Source organism: Ahaetulla prasina, chromosome 2 (assembly GCF_028640845.1).
Source record: "Ahaetulla prasina isolate Xishuangbanna chromosome 2, ASM2864084v1, whole genome shotgun sequence".
Classification (NCBI taxonomy): domain Eukaryota; kingdom Metazoa; phylum Chordata; class Lepidosauria; order Squamata; family Colubridae; genus Ahaetulla; species Ahaetulla prasina.
The window spans coordinates 174,765,336-174,788,790 of record NC_080540.1 but is presented as its reverse complement, the minus strand read 5'-3'; the positions used below and the strand labels follow the sequence as shown (position 1 = coordinate 174,788,790).

Genomic DNA, 23,455 nt, shown 5'->3' with positions numbered 1-23,455 from the left:
GGCACTTCCAGGCATAAGGGAAGGCAAATGAGCATGGTCCAACCTGAATAAGAGAACAGGTAACTTTTTGATAGCTTAGAGTGGTTAGTTGATGATATGAAGATCTTTGCTGGAGAGAGCTTTCAAGCTAACATTCAGGAGTTTGTGCTGGATAGTGAAGAGCAATGGACTTTCTAGGCTAATTTCTGCTGATACAAGCTCTGGTGGCTCACAACTGTCTTCTAGCATCTTTCTTTCATTCCTCATCCTTTGCATGCTTTGCTTGGGTGGTTGTCTCGCTCTGCTAAATGGTAGGATGTTCCAGTGGAGAATCCTATAAATGGACACTCTTGTTTGAGCTTATTGTAGATGCTTGACTGGAGAGAGTCCTTCATTTGATGTATGAGCTGATATGAGGGGGGTGTAGATAGATACTTCTGGACTTTGCCACTTTTGCTTCTTTCAGAGATAAAACTTTTAGAGATAAAACGGTTAATTCTCTCTCTGCCCTGGGTTCCCTCATCTAGGGCAATCCAAGTTAAGTCCATACTTCTTGTTTTGTCTTGAGGACTGGGGACACAGTAGGTGCTGGGGGCAGCTGAACAAAAATGGTGAGCAACTGTGAAGTAATATAGACAGCATTTTCTCTCTGTCATTTCTCTCTCTTGCATTATCTGTTTTTTCTCTCCTTTACTGAAGTTTCAGTGTGAGTTTTGGAGCAGTGCCTTGGAAGCGGGTAAGACCAAATTTTACAGTGTAATAGGGATGGGGGATCCAAATTGTGTCGGTAAGAAAGAAAGGGCATGAGTGAGCAATGTTTTTGTAGGACTCGGAGTCAATTTTCTGAAAAGCTGTAATTGGGATTTCTATATATCCAAATCTTAGTAATAGATCAATTGTATTTTGCCTTTTCTTCTAACAGAAAGCTTTTTGGGTTGTGTTAGGCTATTATGGAGAATAATATAGAAACACAAATAGTTATGTGGTAGAATAAAAAAGAGTCACATAATGGTGGATCCCCAATCTGAAGGGTGGGTGGGTGGAGGTAAAGGTTTCATATTATGTCTGCCTTGGCAGATTTATCAAAGCATCATCTCATGAACTATATCCTTCCCCCTTGAAATCCCTTCTAAGCTGCAAACGGCTGGGTAGATATCAGTTAACAGATGTGAGAGGAAAGGAATTATGTTGCTTAGGGATTGTGAGCACTCTAACACAATGGTTGCCCGTGCTGTTGAGAAATGGTGGCTGCTGTTGGTTGTTTGCTTTTTCTTTACAGAAAATGCAAATATTTGAGCATTTGCAGAATGTACTTCTCAAACAAGATTTGTTTTTAAGAATTAAGGGTTGTTTTTCTTAGTCATCTTATGAAATTAACAATAACAACCATATAAGGGGCTTTGGGACATGTGCAGAACGTTCTCATTCTGAAGGGTACATTCTATTCAGTACAGAAAAATATAGGGGTCTTTTTTCTAAATCCTTAGGGAAGCTTACTGTCAGGATATTTTTAAAAAATTATGTTTAAATGTCACTTTCTTTCCTTCAATTTGGGCAACTGGGAGGGTGAAATGTTAGCCAGGTAGAGAGCCTAATTTACAGATCTCTTTTCAATTATTTTTAAAACTGGTAAGATATATACACTGCCATTCTACAGAAAGCTAAGAAAAGCATAAAATGAAGTGCCAGCAGTGAGAGTTAAAGCTAATAATGTGAGGCTTCAAGGGGGAAAATGGATGATGGATGATCCAGGGATCACCTTTCTTTCTTTTCTTTTCTTTTCTACCCCTTTCCTCTTGATTTCATCATTTCTGGTATTCTCCTGGCCTAAGGGTGCGAGTAGGGAATAAAATACTCGAAACCTCTTTTTTCCTGCCCAGTTCAGGCGGGGCTTCAGTGAAGTTTGCCGGGGGGGGGGGAGTGGGAGCGGTTCCCGGCACCTTCTCCCTCTCCCTTCCGAGCGCGTTGCCTCCCGCTCGCTCCCCCTTCATTCATAGCGCGTTGCCGTGATGAAATCCGTAAACGAAGGAGCCAAGATGGACGGAAAATACCTCCCCGCCCCCCGCCCCCCCAAAAAAAACCCGTCCGAGAAAACTCCCATTCCGCTCTAGGCAATTTCGCAGCCGATTAAAGTCTCCTTCTCGTCGCGCTTCGCGTACCCGCTCCGGTCTCCGGTCTTCTCCGCCCCGCGTAAAAACTTCCCAAGACGCCTGTTGCTTTTGCTGCCGACTTTCCTCAGTCACCTGTAGTGGCAGGAAGCCAACGTCTGGCCTTTTCCTGCCTCGCTGAGTACACAGAGCAGGTCGCGGCCTGTGTGGGTTGTATTTTCCCCACAACTCCCTGCTGGTTCCTTACGGCTTCCTTTAGCGTTCCCTTTTCTAGGCCTGTGCAGGAACAGAGTTTCATCCGCAAAGCTTCTTGCTTAGCAGTTTCACTGGCTTCCCACAGCTGGCATGGAGGAAGAGACACTGCCACGAATAGACATGGGGGGACACACACACACACATACATCATTTTCTCAGCAGCACTGGTTGGTGGAGACAAGGCAAGAGGAGAGGGTGCTGCTTTCTAGCCAGTCTTGACTCCTGGTGACTGTCTGAACAAGTCCTTGCAGTTTTCTTGGCAAGGCTTTTTGGAAACGGTTTGCCTCTGCCAGCTTCCTAGGGCTCAGAGAGCGGGACTGGTCCAAGGTTTCAAGAACCCTTATTAAAAAATATCCTCCCTGCTTCAGACAGAGCCTGGCCAGAGGTTTTGAAGGCTGGCTTCTGGCTATCCCTGTTCCTTTTTCTGGAAAGTGAGCTTTGGAAATAAAATTCTCTTATTTCTATACCCAGATTCAGTTCTACCTCCCAGGTATAGTATAGGTGGTCCTCAACTTGCGAACACAATTGATCCCCAAATGTCCATTGCTAAGCAAGACAGCTGTTAAGTGAATGTTGCCTCGTTTTACAACCTTTCTTGCCACAGTTGTTAAGTGAGCTACTGCTGTTGTTAAGTTATTAATGTCGTCGTTAAGTAAATCTGGCTTCCCCATTGACTTTGCTTGTCAGAAGGTCATAAAAGATGATCACATGACCCTGGGACACTGCAACTGTCATAAATATTGCCAAGCTTCCAAATTTTGATTATGTGACCACGAGGATGCTACAATGGTTGTTAACTGTGAAAAACGGTCATAAGTCACTTTTTTCAGTTCCACTATATCTTCAGGCACTAAATGAATGGTTGTAAGTTGAGGACTACCTGTACATGTTCTGTAGTAAAAGCCAACCTAAAAATATAGGCAATTCATTTCAAATGGGAATTGGTGAACAATGTTGTTGGGAACCTGCTGAGGCTAGTTGTACAAGCATTTGGATTGACAGCACTGGTGCATCCCCATCTGTGGATAGACAACTGGAATGCTTGGGGTTGGAGAGCATCAATGGGTACCACCTGGTTAGGTAGATACCGAAAAGAGGGCCTCACCCACAGTGATCTTGTGGAAGATTCCTGCAAGTGAATGTATACTGATCACGCTGGCAGGTGGAAGCGGGCTTTGCAGTTAAATAGAAACTGTAAGGTGGAGCCATACTGGGAACGTTGGGAATTGTGACATGGATGCTATTGCAGTTTTGGTGGTTGATTTCTTACCTTTCTGTCTTACATCAGCTGCCTGAACTGGAGGACCCTGACCGGGGCCAACCGTGTCAGGCGTGTGGGGAGCAGTGCCCAGGCTTCCTAGTGCATGGATGGAGGTAGGAGAATGTATTGTCCCTCCTTTGCTCCACCAAGTCCCCCCTCCATCCTCCAAGTGGCTTTTCCCTCCTGGCCCTCCCTTGTTTACTGGGCTGCCATATGTTGTTTGCATTCATTGTTTAGGTTCACTGTGTTTTTCTCACCCAGCCTTCCTAAATCTGGCATTTAGCAGTTCTCAGTATTCTCAGCTGGCAAGGTCAATTATAGGCACCAAGTTGAAGAAGTCTGATTTTAGCTGCCTTAGAAAAACCCTTTTCTCTCATTTTGAAACCCATATTTAACTTGCACAAACAATACACACTACACCTTTCTGTAACTGGAAATCCTTGCAAGGTTAGACTATTGCCTTCATCCTCCTATATATCTACTCATAAGACTTCTAGCCTACTATATTTAGAAGGGACCAGGCTTTGGAAGAGTTGTTAAGGAACACACATATTGAGCACATGCAGTCAGAAGCTGTCTTCTGAATAAACATGCTTAGGGCTGCCTGATACGCTCCCCACCCCCTTTAATTCATTCTGACATCTGCCTTTTCTGCTTGTACTCTTTTCACTCATCCTATTGTTTTATTTGTTTTTAAGTGTTTTGTGTTTTGGTGTGGGAAGAGGGATTAGGTTGATAAAAGCCATGGGATCCTGCAGATGTTGCTGTGATGCTATCCAAATAGAATTTCAGAGAAATGAATTAAAATGTTGTCTCAGCCCTACATCTTTTCTTCTCCAGTTGTTACAGTGCCATGCTTTTTTTTTCCAGCGGTCATATTTAATTTGCATTTCTTTCTCATTGCTCTTTTCACATTCATCTCATTTTTCTCTTTCAAACATAACTTTTCTGGATTCACTTCTTTTTTTCTCTCCCCCCCCCCCTTTAATGTTGACCATTTTCTTTTCTGAATAAAAATCTGCATGGAAGCAGAAAAATAGTGCAATTGAAGAATATTTTTATTCTCTCTCTCTCCATTATCACTATACATCCCCTTCTTCAAAATAGTCTCCATGTTGTAGCCTGAGTTGTCCCTCTGCATTTCTACATTCACCTCAATTATCTCCCTTCACCACTGGTTGTTTTTTCCCCCTGGCTTCTGTCAGCCAGTCTCTGGGAAGGGAAGCTTGAGAATTGCTTCACCAATCACCAACTGTACTATAATCTCTATTGAACTGGTGATAAGCCCATTGTGAAGGTTGAACACAGGCTGTTGCATTCTTCCTATTGTCCCTGTTATAAAGTTTGGGGAACTTATATGTAGTCAGAGTGCAAATAAACATAATATATATGAAAATCCATTTAGTTTTAAAGATTACACTGCTATTCAGTTGTAGAAATTTGTATTGTATATAAGCTACTTCTAGAATTTAGTTTAAGGGATGGGATAGCAGTAGCAATAATAATAAAATATAAGAACTTGAAATTGGTTTAGAAAAGCTTAGTCAGCAGTTTATTACTATATTTTGGGTTCATTTCATTTTTAGATTACTCATACTACCTTGCTTTCCACCTTAAAACTGGTTGAATGTGACCTTGTGGTTTGCCAGCTAATTATTAAGTTAATCATTCATTCTAGATTTCTGGATCTGTAATTAAGAATGAATGTATCTAAGTAGAGGTTGATGGGACAATTTAATATTGGTCAGGGTCCAGTCAGAGGGTTTATAGGTAAAGTCTTGAGGAACTATGATGATGATGATGATTTTTTAAATCTTTGGCAGGTAACAGAATTCTCTGAGATCTTTTGTTTCTTGCAGCTTATCTTGGCTCTTCCAAGATTTAGGTCACTATAAGCATTTTTCTTCCTGTGTAGGAAGATCTGCCAACATTGCAAGTGTCCCCGGGAAGAGCATGCGGTACGCATGGCTCCTGTCGACTTGGAAAGGATGATGTGCCGCCTCATTTCTGACTTCCAGCGTCACTCCATCTCGGATGATGATTCTGGCTGTGCTTCGGAGGAATACGCCTGGGTACCTCCAGGACTCAAGCCTGAACAGGTGATGCTATTGGTCCCATCTTCTGAGACTCTACTCATCCTGCAGCAAGGCAGGAGAAGGTTACATGCATTTTTGGTGCAATCTGTTTTTAGCTCCCCCCCACGCCCCAGGTCATTTGGTTAGCCCCCAAGTTTAGTTGTCCTGGCTTTTTCCAAAGATTTCTGGGAATTGTTCTGAGCATTTTTACACATATCCTGCCTTGTCTGTTTTGCTTGAACTACATCTCCCAGTGTTCTGTGGGAGAAGGCATGACCGTTCCACAACACTGCAATCAATAGTATAGATTCGTACTCTTGAACATCTCGGTTTACTTTCCTTGAAAGAAATGGAGGAAGAAAGAAAGCAAATAATTGGAGATAGAAGAGGTGTTTGGGGGAGGCCTTACTACTGAATCCTTCTGGGCCTAACTTGCTACATCTTTGGGCATGAAGGATTCAATAGTAAGGCCTCCCCCAATCTTACAATTTCTGTCTTCTCATTCTTGCTTCTTGCTCAGATCCACAGTTATTTGCTATCTTTCTTTCTCCGCTTCTTTCAGATGATAATAATCACTTTTAAATGGCTATGTCACATATTGCTCTTTTACTGTAGTGTTATTAACTTTTCTTGGTATAAAACTGGAGGTTTTCAAGAAATGATTGGACAGCCATTTGTCCAGAGTCTCCTGCTTGAGCAGGCGGTTGGACTAAAGACCTTCCAACCCTGTTATTCCATTCTTTTAAAAGGGGGAAGGAAATCTTAGCAAGATTTCAGTATTTTATTGGATTAGCTGACCTAATTTCTGAGTAGCAAGTTTTTTAATCTCACGGAAATCTTCATGCAGGGGTACTCATGTTGGTTTTTTTTAAGGTATGTGGCTGTACTGAGGCTGTACTTGATAAAATGGGGTGTTTTTCTAAAGAAGAAGGCAGGAAGTTTAAATGGGATAGAATTAGTTTAATTACAAAGCAGTAACTACCATTTTGGGTGTATATGTGTGTATTGTGTCACCTAATCATTCCAGTAAAGCCAGGCTGCTTGTAATCTGATTGGTAAACTCTTGTTTTAAACTGATTAAAGAGAATTATTTATAGTACTTTCTGCTGTTTCTTATCAGAATTTTCATTACAGAAAGTATTTACCTTTTGATCCTGTAAATTATCCGGAGAACCCTGTAATGCTGGTTTATTAGACCACAAAAAAGTGTTTTTCTGAAAAAATCCACTGAGATGAGTTCCGTGTTGAATTCAGTAGATCAGATTGGGACACTTTTATCTTTGAATGATGTAATAGGAAGAAAGCTTGATCTTGTAGCAAACGGAAAGGTTTTATTGCTTGCTGTTCCTCAGAGATAAAATACTTTGATTAGTAGGGGACTCAATTTCTTGTTTCAGAGGGCACAAAAGCCACACTGGGAAAGACGAAGATGCTTTCTGAGTTGGGCCATATGACATGTGGGATGAGCTGAAAACACTTGGGTTAATGTAAGCCTGTTTTAAGGCCAAATATATCTCAGAACACCAGGAAAAGTACTGATTTTGGACAGTCATAGTTGGAAAAGTTCTGGGAACTATCAAAGAAAAAGGGGAGTGGAAAAGAGGCCCCATTGAATCAAAGGTTGCCCATCATCTGAGGGTGTTTGTGATCTCCATGTTTTTCCTCAGCACTGCTACTTGAGCATCTTAAATCTGGTAAACCTAGATATTTGAACCTGGAATTTTCTATAAACCAACCATGCCATCTGCCCCTGAGTAAATGGCCTTGATCCTGCATCCTATTCTTATGGATAGAATAATAATAATTTGTATAACTATGGAGCCCCTATCTTGAAAAAAAAAACACCTGATGTTTATAATAATATACTTGCAGGGGACACTTTTGCTTCCTTAGGATTATTGCATATGCCCAGGGCATTCTGTCAGCATTTTGAGATCTAACTGGGATGACCTAACTTGTTTGAGGGATTTAGTTTTGTGTGGGCTTCCTGGGAGAGCTAAAGAGAAGATGAAGAAACTTTTTGCTAGATCCACTGAGCACTGGATGCAACCACTTTGAGCTCTGTTCTTGGCTTTCTTCTCTAGTGTCCTCCTTCAAAATTCATAAATGGTGCTTTTTATCCTCAGGTCTATCAGTTCTTCAGCTGCCTCCCAGAAGACAAAGTCCCCTATGTCAACAGCCCTGGAGAACGCTACCGCATTCGTCAGCTGTTGCACCAGCTTCCACCTCATGACAGTGAGGTGAGAAGGGATTATTATTGTTATTGAATAGGAAGGAAGGAAGGGGGATGGGAGGGTTGAGGGAGTTAAGGGATGATTTCCTATAGAAAACTCTTTTCTTAAGAGTTCTATACTTGATATGTGTAGCCAGATGTTCAGGATTCTTTCATTAATTGTGTGGAAGCAAGAACTTAAAGAAGAATGATCTTTTCTTGCAAAAACTATAAATGTCGGGAATCCCATTTCTAAACAATGAAAGATGCAGGAATACTGTCCTTTGTTGCTAGTGTGCTGGTTAAGCAGAATGGGACAACTGACCACCACTAACTCACCACAGCTAACTCACCACAGGACAATTGAACAATTCAATTTATTTATTTAAAATAAATAAAAAATATTTTAATTTTTGTCATTCACATTTCATTTTGTCCCTCCTTTTGCATCCTTTCTTTGGTGTCTTCCTTCTTTTACTGTTTTTAAACTGTATTTATTGATGTGTTCTTTTCCTTTAACCTTAATCTTTAATTCCCCCTAGTTTTCAATTTTACCCAGAACCATGCGTTTGTAGCTTATGAAAATCAAAATTTTAATCATCCCTTTGCTGTTTATTAAAAAAACACCTAAATTCTTAAATTTATAATTAAAACTTCTTTTGCAAAGAATTGAACGAAATTCATCCAGTGTTATCAAACCTGTTGATTTAAAGATTTCTAAAGCAGTTCAGAAGCAATTTTTGAAAGTGATTAGAAAAGGAAGCATGCAAACTCAGTGTCCTTTCAAAGGTGCTGGCTGCAATTTGAGAAAGATGGCTCTTCCCTCATCTCCCAGAGCTCTAAATCTGCCAGAGGTCCCCATCACAAGAAGCAGCTATTTGGAGCACTTGGTGTGCAATTTCAAATCTTCTTGTCGAGAGAGGAATTATTGAAGAGCTAATCTACTTGCTGGCTCTTCATTCCATTGTGGTCTTCCGCTATTTTCTTCAGAACACTACTATGTCTTCTGGAAGTTGTTTTCTAGTCCTGCTGCCTTTAGATCCCAATTCACCTTCCCCAGGCTTCTGCCAATCATCAGTTTAGAAAGGGAGTGTGCTTGCAGAGTTCCTGGTTGTTCTTGGTGTGTGCACACAATGGGAAGCCTAAAGGGTTAAAATGCTTGCCACCTCTCTGAATCAGAAAGGAATTTCCTCAAGATCAATCTTGTGTATTTTGCTAGATTAGTTTCTTTGCCTTCTCACCTGCTGGGTTGTCAGTCACTGGCAATTATCAGCTCCGAAGGCAGTTTACACAGTCCTGTTCTCTCTTTGCAGTCTAAATAATTGGGCTTAAACTACCACAGGTGCCAGGGACCAAAAATCACCCCCCAAAAAGCATTCATAATTATTCTTGTAATTTGTGATGCCCATTAGGCTAGCAGTGCATAACATTATCTACTATATGTGACTTTTCAAAATATTTGACCAGGAGATACTGTACTGATGTAATATTATGATTACTTGAATGAGGTTGGTATTGTTATTTATCATTGTTATTCTGCTTTTGTGGTATGTAAAGGAATGGGGAAGTTCCTTTGAAACATCCCAACAATAACAACAAATCTCTGCAGTTTTCACTATGTTTTGATCAATGATTTAAATAAGAATTAGAAACCAGATGTTTTAAAATTAAAAACATTAAAATGCTTAGAGCATTTTGTTCTAAGTTTTCTGCACTTTGCAGGGGTTGCAGATTGAAAAGGCCAAGCATTGTTCCCACTGTAACTATGAGAAATGAAATAGATAAAGTGTGTATCTTTTAAAAGAATAGATTGGGTGATTAATTGCCTAGGGCCCCTTTACATGGAAGGACTCCTGAAGTATAACTTGGTATCTCTTGTACTTAGGTGGATCACCATTTTTTAACCAGGGGAAGCAAAATGAATTAGTTAAAATATAATGCCAAGATCTATTTCAGGTCTCCTTCCAGCTATTGGACTGTTGACAAGTGGACAAAAGGCAGTGAAGGAAAATATGCTCACACAGAATGCAGTGAAGAAAGGGTGTGAGAGTATGGATTGTTCAAATAAACTTCTGTCCTCAGGCATCTCAGAATTTTGAAAAAAACCTGGTAGAGGGTTGCCAGTTTCAAACTGTAAACAGATGAAGGATTTCTGTGCTAAATCTATTTTCTCCACCCTCTTAACTTTCAGGGAGGTAAATTAATCATTAGGCTCAGAGCTTCCTTGAGAAGGGGCCCTCTTTGATGTAGTTTTCTGATCAACCTCCAGAGTCCCAAGTCTGTGTGAGCTCTCCCTGGAAATTCCTTGCCTCCTAGGGAGTAGGAATTTATTTGTTTACACAAGGTCAGTAAGCTAATGGTTTCCCCATACTTCTGGTCAACCACCATTCTCAGTTAGAGACTGATGTAAAATATAAAAATTTCCCTGGGCAAGATTTAATTGATTTCTTTTATCTTCTGGGCTACCAGATCCCTGGGGCCTGATAGGACAGCCTGGTGCTGTCTGTTCCTATGATTTATGGCTAGTTAGTTGCTACTCTGACCTGGGCTGGTTTCGCTTTCTGGAATTGTTCATTTGCCAGCAGTGAATCTGTTCCCTTTGTACAATCTGTCTGCATTGTACAGATTAAAGGCTGTAAATTCTCCTTTTTTTTTGCTGAGACGCTATAGAGCACTGCACACCAAAACAACTCGATACAAGGACAGTTTTTCCCTGAATGCCATCACTCTGCTTAACAACTAATTCCCACAACAGTGTCACACTATTTACTAAAACTGTATTACTATTATTCTTCCCTTTCTTACTAGTATCTATCTCTTCTCACTTATTACTATAACCATGTAGCTTGTATCTTTCAATTATATTGTTTTTATTTGTTTCCTAGTATGATTTGATAGCTTATTAGTAACCTTGACTATGACTAAATGTTGTATCTTTTTATTCTTGATGAATGTATTTTATTCTCCTTATGTACACTGAGAGCATATACACCTAAGACAAATTCCTTGTGTGTCCAATCACACTTGGCCAATAAAGAATTCTATTTTATTCTATTCTAATCTGAAGGCTGGTGTTGTCTAACTTGGCCCAGTAAACAGATGGTTCTCTGTTTCAGCTGGGGCCTAGTTAGCCAACATACAGCTCTCCAGAAGTGGATGGACTGCAATTGCCATCATGCTTCAGTACTGATTGTGTTGGCTGGACATAAGGAGAATTGGAGTTCACCAGCAAGAGGTATGCTGGGATTACACTAAGTATTCATTAGCCAGCTACCTTTACTCCCTTTGTGATTTTATTCCAGATTTTTCATTTTGAGAGCAGGTCATACTGAGTGTTCCTGGAATGGAAACCTTGCCTCAGAGTCATCAGCAGAAAAAAAAAATCTTGACCTTTCTTGACCATCTTGCCTTCCTTTTCAAATCTTTATCTAGGCTCAGTATTGCAGCTCCCTGGAAGAGGAGGAGGCAAAGGAGTTGAAATTATTCTCACAGCAGCGTAAGCGAGAGAATCTTGGCCGAGGAACAGTCCGACTGTTTCCTGTCACCATAACTGGAGCCATCTGTGAACAGGTAGTTGAGGAGGGTGTCATTTTGTACCCGTAATGTAATGTACGGGTACAAAATGTAAAATGTAAATGTAAAACAGTTTGAGAAGAATGATTTTAAAAAAAAACAACTTGGGAGAAATAATTTGACTCAAACTAGACTTTTGGCAGTAGGGTCTTGAAACTCTGTTTTAGGCCCAGCATCTGAAACATAGCAAGTGACTGGGGGATGAGGCAAGAGAGAAAATAAGAAATGGGGGTGGGGGGAAAGAGCCTATCACTTCTCTCCAATACCTGGTTGCTTCCACCACATTTCCCAATATGCTAAGCCCCAGAGGAAAAGAGGTCAATTCCAGTGGTGGGTTTTTATCGGTTTGCTCTGGTTCAAGCTCTGGTTCTGCCCACCCGCCTTGAGGTCATCACAGACAGAAGCGCCATATGTGAGCTCACAGTTCTGAATTGGTAGCGAAGGTAAGCGGAATCCACTACTGGTCAATTCCCCTTTCAAATTTTAGCCTCCTTCCTCATTTTCAGGTATTTAGATGTGTCCAGAGGCATATTCTCAAAACATAGACATCCTCCCAACATTTAATATGATAAAGTTCAGATTAAAACCATAGTAAAAACCTTTATTAACTGATCATGGCTCCTTGAGTCTGTTTTATGTTGAAAGTGGCAATAACCTCAGAGTGGCTGATTTAAATCAGAAACCAAACTTTCTGGCTGATTCCAGAACTCTTCTGTGCTTCCCATTCCTGGTAGTTCTCAGAATAGTCTGCATTGGAAGGATTTCTGTTCATTGCCCACTTTTGCTATTGTGGGTTTCATTCATACGGGATTTTGTGAACAAACTATCACGTCGTGCGAATCTTTACAATGACTGCAGGAGTTGCCATTTAGGGCAGTGGCTAAGAGCATCCTAGTTCCCTCTGTAGTGTTGCCATTTGCCAGTTTGTTCCTGTTTCCTCCAGTTGAAGGAAAGGAAAAGGAAGTGGCACCATCTTTCTGGTTCCTCAGTGGAATTCGAAGTCAAAGAAACCGCCTATTGCTGTAGGAAGGGTGACCAAAGGAAAGAGGACACTGTGCAGGTGCCTGTAGCAGCTGTTGGAACCACTAGCTGCTTCAGTTTCCTTGAAGGCTTTTGGTGCTTTACGGAGTTTCATTCAGAGACTCCTGTATATCTTGAGGCAGTATCACTAATCCCCAAATACAAGTAGTGAGTCAAGTAAGCTGCTTCGGCCTCTTTTATTATAAACTAATAAAGTATAAACCAGCCTCTTTTATTATCAACTCTTAAGTAGCATGAAAAAGAATTGTGCTTATTAAAGGGAAAGATGTACAATACAATCCTTCCCTGTAAATTACAGTCTTTGAACCCTGGGGGCCTGTTCCTTTATTTCAGAAGTATCTATCTAGCAAAAGGCCTCCTGGACCTGATTACTCTGTTTTGCTTATTTGTGGATTCTAGAAATGTTGCCTGGTCCCCGGCTTCAGTTAATTCCTGGAATTTGGGATTTTTAGACCATTTCCCCAGTAGTCATCAACAGCATCTTCATGGTATTATCCAGCTGTTGAAATGGTACAAAGCTTTTCATCATTATTGTTTTTGCAGAAGAATAGTTGGATAACTCTAGAACAGGCCTATCAAAGTGGCGGCCCGTAGGCCAGTTGCATCACACGCAGGCCACGCCCACTCCGGCTCCGCAAAGACAAAAAAATGTCAGGATACATCACGATACGTCATGTGACATGGTTGAGTTTGACACTGATGCTGTAGAAGATGCTCCAAGTCATTAATGGGGAACCAACCTTAAAAAGGCAGATTTGTGCCTAAGCCTTTGAGTATCAGATTTTATCTAGATTTTTGTTCTAGGACTACTAGACCCTAAGGATCTTTGCAGCCCAGATGTTGTAGCCCTACTTATTCAAATCATGTGTTTAACTAGATGTGGCTTGGTTCTAGATGTTAATCTCACAATGAGGTAATCTCACAATAATCTCACAATGAGATAATTATGTTGATGATAATAATTCATTTTTATTTATTTATTTATAAAATTTATTGGCTACCCATCTTACCACAGGTATAAGTTGAGATATTAGGTGTAGTTTCTGCCTTTGGTAGAATCAAATGGTAAGGAGTTTCCTGGATTTTAGTCTTCAAGTAGAGGGAGATTTGGGATATTTTAAACCATGATTTGTGTGTAAAAGGTTCCAGCTTTTGTAAGTCCTAACAAAAGGTTAATAGGGAGAGCAGGGCTGGGAGAAGCCTCTGGCAAAGATCAAAGATCAAGGGTCCTTGAGTGGCTCAGGCTGTAAGATAGCCTGTTATTAAAACACAGCTGCCTGCAATTACTGCAGGTTCTAGTCCCACCAGGCCCAAGGTTGACTCAGCCTTCCATCCTTTATAAGGTAGGTAAAATGAGGACCCAGATTGTTGGGGGGGCAATAAGTTGACTTTGTAAATATATACAAATAGAATGAGACTATTGCCTTACACACTGTAAGCCGCCCTGAGTCTTCGGAGAAGGGCGGGATATAAATGTAAATAAATAAATAATAAAAAAATACTCCCTTAGATGTGCAACAGTTTCTGCTCTCTTAAAATTTGCACATTGCCAAAGTGTGATCTGATCTTGGCTTAGGGTGACATGCAAACCCACACTATAGGCATCAACCAGACCCTTTTGTTCTGGTTTCTTTTTTGCCTAGCAAAAGGTTTTTGCCTGCCTGTGAATTCTGTAATCACCACATCTTTGAATGCCTTCGCCATGCTTTCTGTTTGGTGTCTTTGAGTCAGTGTTGACTCCTAGTGACTGCTGGACAAATCCCTGCAGTTTTCTTGGCAAAATTTTGGAAGTGTTGCCTCAAACCATGAGTTGAACAGCATATAAATTTAATAAATAATAAAATAAAAATAATAAATGGTTTGCCCTTGTCTGCTTCCTGGGCTGGGTAGAAAGTGACTGGTCCAAGGTCACCCAGAAGGCTTTGTGCCTAAGGCAGGACTAGAACTCATAATCTCCCGGTTTCTAACTTGATACCTCAATCACTACACAAAAATATCTCTCTGCAGACTATGTCTTTGCAATATTCACATAACTGAGTTAATATTTAGGAAACTGAATTAATGATTAATAAAAGTTCAAAAAATCTGCCTGTGCAAATGTATCTGCTGTTGGGCAAAAATTGTTTGGACGTGAGATTTTATCATTAGCGGTGGGCAAAAAGGGAACAAGAGCTCACTTTTATTTTGAAGAAAAAGGCAACCACAGGACATTAACCTGGAACAAATTCTGTGTTGAATATCCTCTGCTGAAAGGCCACTCTTCTTCCTCAGTCTTTTCAGTAAGCAGCCCCTCTGATTGCAAATGGCACCTGCAATGGGGTGATTTTCAGCAGGAAATCAATTTACAGCTGTGACTCACTTTAAGACAGCTACTTACACATTTGGAAAAGGAATATAATGTAACACAACAAGTATAGTATAGTATATTATATTATAGTATGGTATGATATGGTATGTAATATAATGTAATGCAATGCAGTGCAATGCAATGCAGTGCAATGCAATACAATACAATATAATATAATATAATAAATCTAATCTAATCTAATATTCTGTGTGGTCTTCAGAACAGAATACTTCTTAGTCCAGGCAAACACTGAGTTATACCTGTTATTATAAGCATGCAAATTGTAGGCAGTGGCATGGGATGGATAGCTTTGATTTAGTGGTGTAGAAATCCAGCCATTGCTTTATTGTAGTAAGAGAGCACTATCACTGTCAATGCTGAGTAATAAACAAGATTAATTTGTTTTAATGCTAGCATGTTATCTTATCATAGTTAGCTTATTAAGCCAGGTTTAAGGTTTAACATCTACCTGCTTGCAGATTAAACATAGGACACTACAGGTTGGCAAAAAAATAAGGAAAACCCTAGAACTTTCCCTGTTATAAGCTGTCAGTAATTTTTACTGAATGAATGATTTTAGAAAAATAAAAACCTACAAAAAATAAATATGAGCGTAAAGAGCTACACTCTGAATTCATTTTTAGATCCTGATTTCAGACTGAAAGCAGTGTTTGGAGAAGTTTAAAAGCATGAAGCTAGGCCAGGCTTCAGTCTGTCAACTACTCTAGATTCAATCAATTAGAATAGAGCTGGAAGGACCAACTCCCTGATCAAACAGGAAACCATACCATTTCAGACATGTGGCTGTCCAGTCTCTTCTTAAAAACCTCCAGTGAAGAAACACCCACAACCTCTGAAGGCAAGCTGTTCCACCGGTTAATTGTTATCACTATTAGGAAGTTTCTCCTTAATTCCAAGTTCTCTCCTTGATTAGTTTCCATCCATTGTTTTTTGTTTTGCCTTCTGGTGCTCTGGAAAATAAGCTGATCCCTCCTCTTCTTTGTGGCACCCCTCAAGTACTGGAATACTGCAGTTATGTCACCCCTAGTCCTTTTCTCTAGACTGGACATACCCAATTCCTGCAAACGTTCTTCATATGTTTTTGTCTCCAGGTTAGCTTTGCCTTGTCTCTTTCACAGATTTTTTTTTAAGAATAGGGTTATTTCAAGTATCAGACCAGGCTCTGAACATGGACTGCCAAGGCCAGGGTGTGGCTGGCGGGAGAATTCTTGAAGGCCACACATCTTAAAGTTGTTAAGGTTGAAAAACACTGGTGGTAGCCAGAAAAAAAAATATACTGGTGAATCAAGTCTGCCCTCTAGTGCTTCATTGGCTTCCATTAGGATATATCTCTTAATGCAGTTAAAAGAAAGAAGCTGCCGATCTATAGTTTCTAAATGATTCCGTTTACTTTTCCTTAAATTCATCTTAGTGAAAAGTCCAGAAATATATGTATATTTTAAACAGAATTCAAATTATACATCAGAGCAGCCACAGCAAGTCAGTTCAGAATATACTTACTTGCCTTGTTAAATTAGGACTGTCAAATTTGGGAGATGACATTTTTCAGTCATATTCTTTATTTTCTCTTTTGCTTCTAAAATCTCAAAAGCTTTCAATGAGTTGAGAAGAGCTCCTGTGATAAAATGTTTTCAAATAAAATGAAATATCAGAGATCGCCAGCATCTTTGGAATTCCCTTCGACCAGATTAATTTTTTTTTCTTGGTATACTAATGTGGTTAGAGTGCTTGGAAAATACATCAACCACAAGAGAGCAGCTGACTTAAGGCCAGAGAAAGGCTGGATGCCTGAAAAAAATATGTGTGCCAGAAATTTGGTCTCACTGTGGGAAAAAGCAAAAACTGAAATCCCTTCAATATTTATAAACTGGAAAGTGTAACATTCCTAACCTAAAGGAGTACAGGAACGAAATCCATTGTGTTTGCTTTTTTTAAGTTTCTGACTTGTTCTTATTTTCTCGGCAGTGTGGAAAACAGATTTGTGGAGGGGACATTGCTGTCTTTGCCAGTCGAGCTGGGCATGGTGCCTGCTGGCACCCCCAGTGCTTTGTTTGTACCACGTGTCGGGAGCTCCTCGTTGACCTCATCTACTTCTACCAGGAGGGCAAAATCTACTGTGGGCGCCACCATGCTGAGCGCCTCAAGCCACGATGTGAAGCTTGTGATGAGGTGAGAAGGTCCATCCAGACTCTATGTAGAGCAGCTGGGAGCCTCTGGAAGGCTTCCCAGAATGGAAAATATGGAAGTTGGGCAGCTGGGATCACTTGTGTTAGTTGGGAATATACATGCGTGCTTTAAAGCCGTGTTTGTCATTCCTAGTGACTTTCAGATATGTGGACATAAACTCTCAGAAACTTTCTACATGTCCTAAAGTTGCTGAGATTGAAAAACACTGCTTTAAATTGAACTGTCCAAATGTTACTTTGGCTTGGTTTCCACAGAACAGCAAGACAGTATTTTTTTTAGTTTGTCTGTGTTTGTTTAAAGGTGCAAATTCACTTCAAGTAATACACAATGTTAGTGTTTTACAATTATCCATAATTTAAAACCATGACTTGAAGTTGGTTCTTCACTTATTTTAACCATGACTGTTTTTTGTGTTATCCTGCTTTATTTTTACCCTCTACCCAAATTTCAAGCCAATCTATAGAAGTATCATGCAAGAAAAATTAAGAAGTCTCTCTTAGAGACTAAAAAGAACATCACTCTGGATAATCTAGCCTTCCTCACCCCCAACTCCCTGCACTTTTCTGGCAATAATTCTTTTAGTGCCCCTTTCTTCTGGAACAAATGGTAAATGTGAAGATCTATGGCAAACCATATATTTGTCCCATTACAACATAGCAAATTATCCACCTCACAAAATCAAAACACACTCCCAGCATAAAAATGTACAGCTTTCCTCATCAATCCCTCTAAAAAACATAGACAAAATATACCTCACCCAGTTCAAAATAATTTATCACAAAATGCTAACTAATGCACAGAAAAATCTAGAAACTTACACTTGCAGCCCCCACCTCATAATACCTCAAAGACTATACCCACAAAAAGATTCCATAAAACCACGGATTTTCCCACTGACTCATGGGTGAAGAATGGATAATCGAATAAAAAGGGCTCAAAACACCTTTAGAAATGCCTTTTAGAATAAATGCCTTTAGAATAGAAGAATAGTATCTGAGTAAGTAGCAGAATACTGTGAGCTATATAAGCTATGGTTATTTTGATAGTCTCAGCAATAAACCATGGTTAAAACACATTTTGCCTTTAAAATATATGGATTCAACCTCTGAACCAAGAAATAGCTTTGTTTTAAGAAACAAATGTGGACTACTTGATGAAGGATGGACCAGTAGTTTTCTCCTTTAATATAACTTGCTATCATGTATAGAAGAAACAACAGGTCCAAAATTAGTTTATTGTATAGGACATATTATTCATGAATTATCAGAGTGCTTTTGTAAGTTACTTCGATTTTCATTTAGGGACATGTTAGACATGATGTGTTTTTGTGAGGAGCTAATGGAATGTAGGCCCCATTGATTCAGATGTCTGCCCTCCTTGTATCTAGGTTAAGTTGGGGTAGGGAGTTGAATCCTTTCTGATTTTAGAGCCATCCACTTTGTCATACTCAGGCTCTTCAAACCTAGTTCTGATATTAAAACAACTGAACCAGGCTAGGAGAAAATCACAAAGCATGAGAGATCTTGGCAGGAACCAAGATGCTAAATATAAACCTATTCTCTCCCAGATCATACATAAACAAATCACATCAATTTATGTAGCAGTTCTATCAGAAAGCAGCTCTCTGGTTTCTTAGTCTGTGCTTCCCTAGGAGGGAGAAGCAAACATTTCATCCCAACGTTTTGTGAGACCTCACTTCCAAGTACCTGGAAATGTTGCCTGAAAACTTGTGAGAACATTTAATCTTGTGCATGAGCAAGATTTTGTCCATTTAATTTTAAAAATTTGGAAGTCCTTGATACTGTTTTTTGTACCTTCTGCCTTTTGAACTTCTATTCCTCTATCCTTTTAGCATCACTTCCAAATTTGCTGGACAGTTTGTGAAATGCAAATCAATGAGATGAGGATAGTTTTTAGAATTCTCTCTCACTCTGCCATCTATTTAACACATTTATATAGCCATCCATCTCATGCAACTCTAGTCAGCTTACATTAAAAATAACAAATTATGGTTCCAAGGGTACTTGTGAAAAGTTGTAACATTTTTGCTGCGTGTTGAAGACAGGAACAAATTTGGCTGCAGGACTTTCCTCCTTATCATCATCATCATCATCATTATTATTATTATTATTTTCCTATGTCATCTCCTTGAACCCATCTCCCTGCTTTCCCTGAACAGATCATCTTTGCAGATGAGTGCACAGAAGCCGAAGGCCGTCACTGGCACATGCGCCATTTCTGCTGCTTTGAGTGTGAGGAGGCCCTGGGTGGGCAACGATACATTATGCGCCAACGTCGCCCCTATTGCTGCCGTTGTTATGAGAGCCTCTATGCAGAATATTGCGATGCATGCGGAGAGCACATTGGTAAGACAACCTGGCACCTGGAGAATGGGAGGACTGGATTCCACCTGCGTTTCTTAAAGTGGGGGTCCCCTAACACACACTTGGGGATTGGCAAACTCAAAATAATTTGCCAGCCTATGTCAAAAAATAATATATAAGTAGTCCTTGACTTGCAAGAGTTCATTTAGTGACTGTTTGACATTAGAATGGCACTGAGAACAAATGAGTTATGATCATTTTTCACGTGACCATTGTAGCATCCTGAAGTCATATGATCAAAATTCAAACATTTGGCAACTGACTCATATTTATGATGTTTGCAGAATCCCAGGGTCACACGACCACTTTATGCAAGCAAAGTCAGTGGGGAAGTCAGATTTCCTTAACAACTCTGTTATTACTGGTAACTTTACCACTGCAGTGGCTTGCATAGTTTTCCAGAACGTGCCAGGTCTCCATGTTTTGACTAGAGAATGCTTTTTACCATTTAAAAAGTCATAAAATGGGGCTAAATTCACTGAACAATTGTCTCGCTTAGCAACAGAATTTTGGGACTCAATTCTGGTTGTAAGTCAAGGACTATCTGTAGTATTAAAATCCCATCAAACAACCATGAGAAGCAGTAATGGTAATAAATGCATCAATTTTAATTTCTAATATGTTTAATATTGATAAAAGTTCTCATATGGTGAGTTATACATTGGTGAGTTAACATACAAGTAAAAGCTCTTTTGGGGTCCTCCATAATTTTTAAAAGGGGCAAGGGGTCCAGAAGAAAAAAAACTAAGGAACACTGGGTTATTAGGCAAGATAAAGCTCCTGCAGTCTTCTGAAAATCCACATTTTCTTCTTCAAGATGTTTGAATTCCCAGCCTTGAAGCCGTGATGAAGTTATGAAGATACATTTATGATCAGTACCAGAAGTAAAACCATTGGTTACTTCCAGAATCCCATATCCCACCAAGTTGTAAGATAATGTTATGTGAACTATTCTGGTTTATATGCCACACATCATGGTTCAATGCAGGATGAGAAACCAGGAAATAATGACTTATTTAACAAACCATGGTTAATCATTCCACATTGTAGCATGTTATGTAAAACTCAGGTGTTTATTGCTCATTTATATCACCTGGAGATTTCACAATATGGAGGGTTTCCTACAAGTCTTGCTTACTGCCATCCAGAAATTCAGTTAGGGATGTGATGCAATATGAATGAACACATGCAAAGCTAACATGGGCCAGGGATTTTATTTGGGCATTAGTTATTCAGTTTTCAGACAAGGGATTTAGGATTCATTTTATTTTTGTTTGCAAGGTTAATAGACAGGCCTGAATCCAAGTAGGAGGATATGGAGGGGAGATATTCTTCCATCATTGACTTTTTAACACAAGTGCAAAGATATCTGATTGCTGTTTTCTAAATGAATGAATCTAAGTTCCCAGGGTTGGCTTTGGCAGTGCTTTAAATGAGGCAGGATAAAGCTTTTTCCAGAACGTGGTTTCAGTGCCAGGTCTCCATGTTTTGACTAGAGAATGCTTTTTACCATTTAAAAAGTGCAGCTGCTTTATCCTCTTTGCAAAATCTAGATATAGGAGGATATTTCCCCAAAGCATTTTGTAGGTGGGATAGATCACCTTTGTTGGCAAGAGCAGATGACCTTCCAGCTTTTGTGGGTTTTGAAACGAAGTGCTTAAACCAGTGGTGGGATTCAGCCAGTTTGCACCACTTCAGGAGAACCGGTTGTTAACTTTCTGAGCAGTTTGGTGAACTGATTGTTGGAAGAAATCATTAGGGCAGAGAACTGGTTGTTAAATTATTTGAATTCCACCACTGGTTTAAACCCATCCAATGGTTTGGTCTTGTTCCTCCCTTGCAGGTATTGACCAGGGTCAGATGACCTATGAAGGCCAGCACTGGCACGCCACCGATGCCTGTTTCAGCTGCTCCCGTTGCCAGCAACCCCTGCTGGGGAAGCCTTTCCTGCCCAAGCAGGGTCAGATCTTCTGCTCCCGAGCCTGCAGCCTCGGCGAAGACCCCAACGGCTCGGATTCCTGTGACTCTGCCTTGCAAAGCACCCGTCCTCAGGATGTTCGGAGGACCAGCTGGCAGCAGCGCCGAGTTCAGTCTCAGGGCATATCACCCTCCTCCATCACCCGTTCCGTTTCCTTTGCGGGGCAGATGGTACCGTCAGACTCCACCCCAAGGATCCGAAGGAGCTGGAGTGGGGCGCCTGGGGATGAGGACGAGGAGGTGCCCACGGAAATGGAAGAGCTCTCCGATCCAGATAGCAATGGTTCCGGCTACAGCCAGAGTTGTGAGGAGCCAGTGGAGCGGGCTTCCCGGGGAACGTCGACTTGTCTGCCTCCAGTCACTGACCAGGAGGAACCAGGAACAGGTGAGGTAGCGCTAAGTGGAACAAGAATGCTGCAGATGTGCAGGGCTTGTTGGGGAAGGTTCCTAGCTTTGAGACTTAGCCCACCCCACACTAATCATCTTGTTTCTCCTCAGGGACTGAGCTCCAGCCACGTTTCCAGCGCACCTCCCCCTTGCGCCACTCTATGCCGGAGCTGGGGATGACCTCTTCCAAAACCTCTGACTGGAGCAGCAGTTCCACTTCCAAAATTCAAGCCTCTGCCCGGCCACGGCTCAGCGAGGGCAGGGAGCCTGGGACTTTTGCTCGGGGAGGAATACCCCGGGTTAGCTTCCGGGAACCTTTAATTTCAGGAGAGCCCAGCATCCCTGAGCAAGCCTCCTTGGAGACCCCGATGGCGCAGAAGGGGGGAGCCATCCGGGGACACCCTCGCTCCACTTCAGATAACTCGCTCAACCTGGGGAGCCAAGACTGGAGGCCAAGAAAGGGTAGGGAGGAAAGGAGGGGAGCCAACCTCTCCTATTCAGCTTCAGAGAGTGCTTTTCCTGCCTGGCATCGGCGCTACCCACCCCGGGGATGGGACTTCAGCTCTTCCGAGTCTTCTGATTCATCCTCGGAGGAAGAAGGCTACTTTCTAGGGGAGCCTATACCCCTGCCGCCCCATTTGCGTGGTGGAGCCAGTTCCCCAGAGGTCACACCGCCCAGTGAATCAGCTCGCAAGCGGCAGCGCCGAAGATTGCGGGTGGTCCGGGACAAGAACTGTGTGGTGGCCTGAGCTGTCCCGGCTTTTGCTATTGCAGTCCAGCCGGGCTTAGGGGCTTATCTGAATGGTGAAATGTTGATCATTCTGTCTGGGGGCCTCTACAGCTATAGGCCATTGTTTCTTCCTCCTTGACCCGTGCCTGTTAACCAAGGATTCTCCTCGGAAAGTGACCTCTATTATCACGACCGCTGTTTCTGTTGAAACCTTTCCTCAGGGAGATTTGAGTTGTTTTTCCCCACGCTGACCCCTGATCTTTAGACGTGACCTGTGTGTGAAGAATCTGGAAGTGTCTCTCTCTGTGGTGCTCTTTGAACTGTGGTAGTTTTATTTTCCATGGTGGCCTTTTGACCTCTCAACTGTGACCTCCTGAACGCAGCTTTAACTTTGTCCTCTGGAAAGTTCAAATCCTGTAAACCTCTGCCCCGTGAGCGAGCTTAGAGCAGCAGTAATTAACCCGGGAGCCCTTGCACTTCTGTTTTGACCTTTTTACTGTGACCTTTGAATATTTGCACCATTCCTGGGTGATCCTTTTGGCCCTTGATCCTTCGAGTTGCTATTACTAATATAAGTCTCTAGCAAGGTAGCAGTTTCATGCTTTTGGGATTCTCTTCCTTTGGTAGCAAGGTGTTTGGTGGAGATGTATGTGTGATTGTGTGTGTAAACCTCTGAGTGAAGCTGAACTTTCCACGCTAGAAGTGGAACACGGGCAGAAGATGTCTTCTATGGGGTAAACCCCTCAATGTATCTTCCTAATCAAACTGGACCTGTGATTTCACCTCCCCACCCCCCATGTCTAGTCTCTCTGCACTGTGTGCATTTCTAAAGTTTGCAGTTTTTAAAAAAATCAATTTTTTTTCTAATTAAGATTTTTAATTTAAATGAAATTGAAATAAACTTCATGAAAAAAAACA

The 23,455-nt window shown here is 41.1% G+C and overlaps 1 protein-coding gene across 3 annotated transcripts in view; it reads left to right on the top strand.

Annotated features, from left to right (window-relative positions):
• Positions 1-23,455, top strand: part of PRICKLE3 (prickle planar cell polarity protein 3) — a 25,500-nt gene extending 2,045 nt beyond the window's left edge. For 2 of the 3 annotated variants that reach the window (XM_058172783.1, XM_058172784.1), the window contains 8 exons: positions 3,631-3,716; positions 5,519-5,702; positions 7,805-7,918; positions 11,323-11,460; positions 16,838-17,041; positions 19,239-19,425; positions 21,287-21,805; positions 21,919-23,455. In XM_058172783.1, coding sequence (XP_058028766.1) covers positions 3,631-3,716; positions 5,519-5,702; positions 7,805-7,918; positions 11,323-11,460; positions 16,838-17,041; positions 19,239-19,425; positions 21,287-21,805; positions 21,919-22,556 — 2,070 coding nt within the window. In that variant the 3' untranslated portion in view covers positions 22,557-23,455. The remainder of the gene's footprint in view (positions 1-3,630; positions 3,717-5,518; positions 5,703-7,804; positions 7,919-11,322; positions 11,461-16,837; positions 17,042-19,238; positions 19,426-21,286; positions 21,806-21,918) is intronic. The other variant, XM_058172785.1, reaches the window with a different exon arrangement.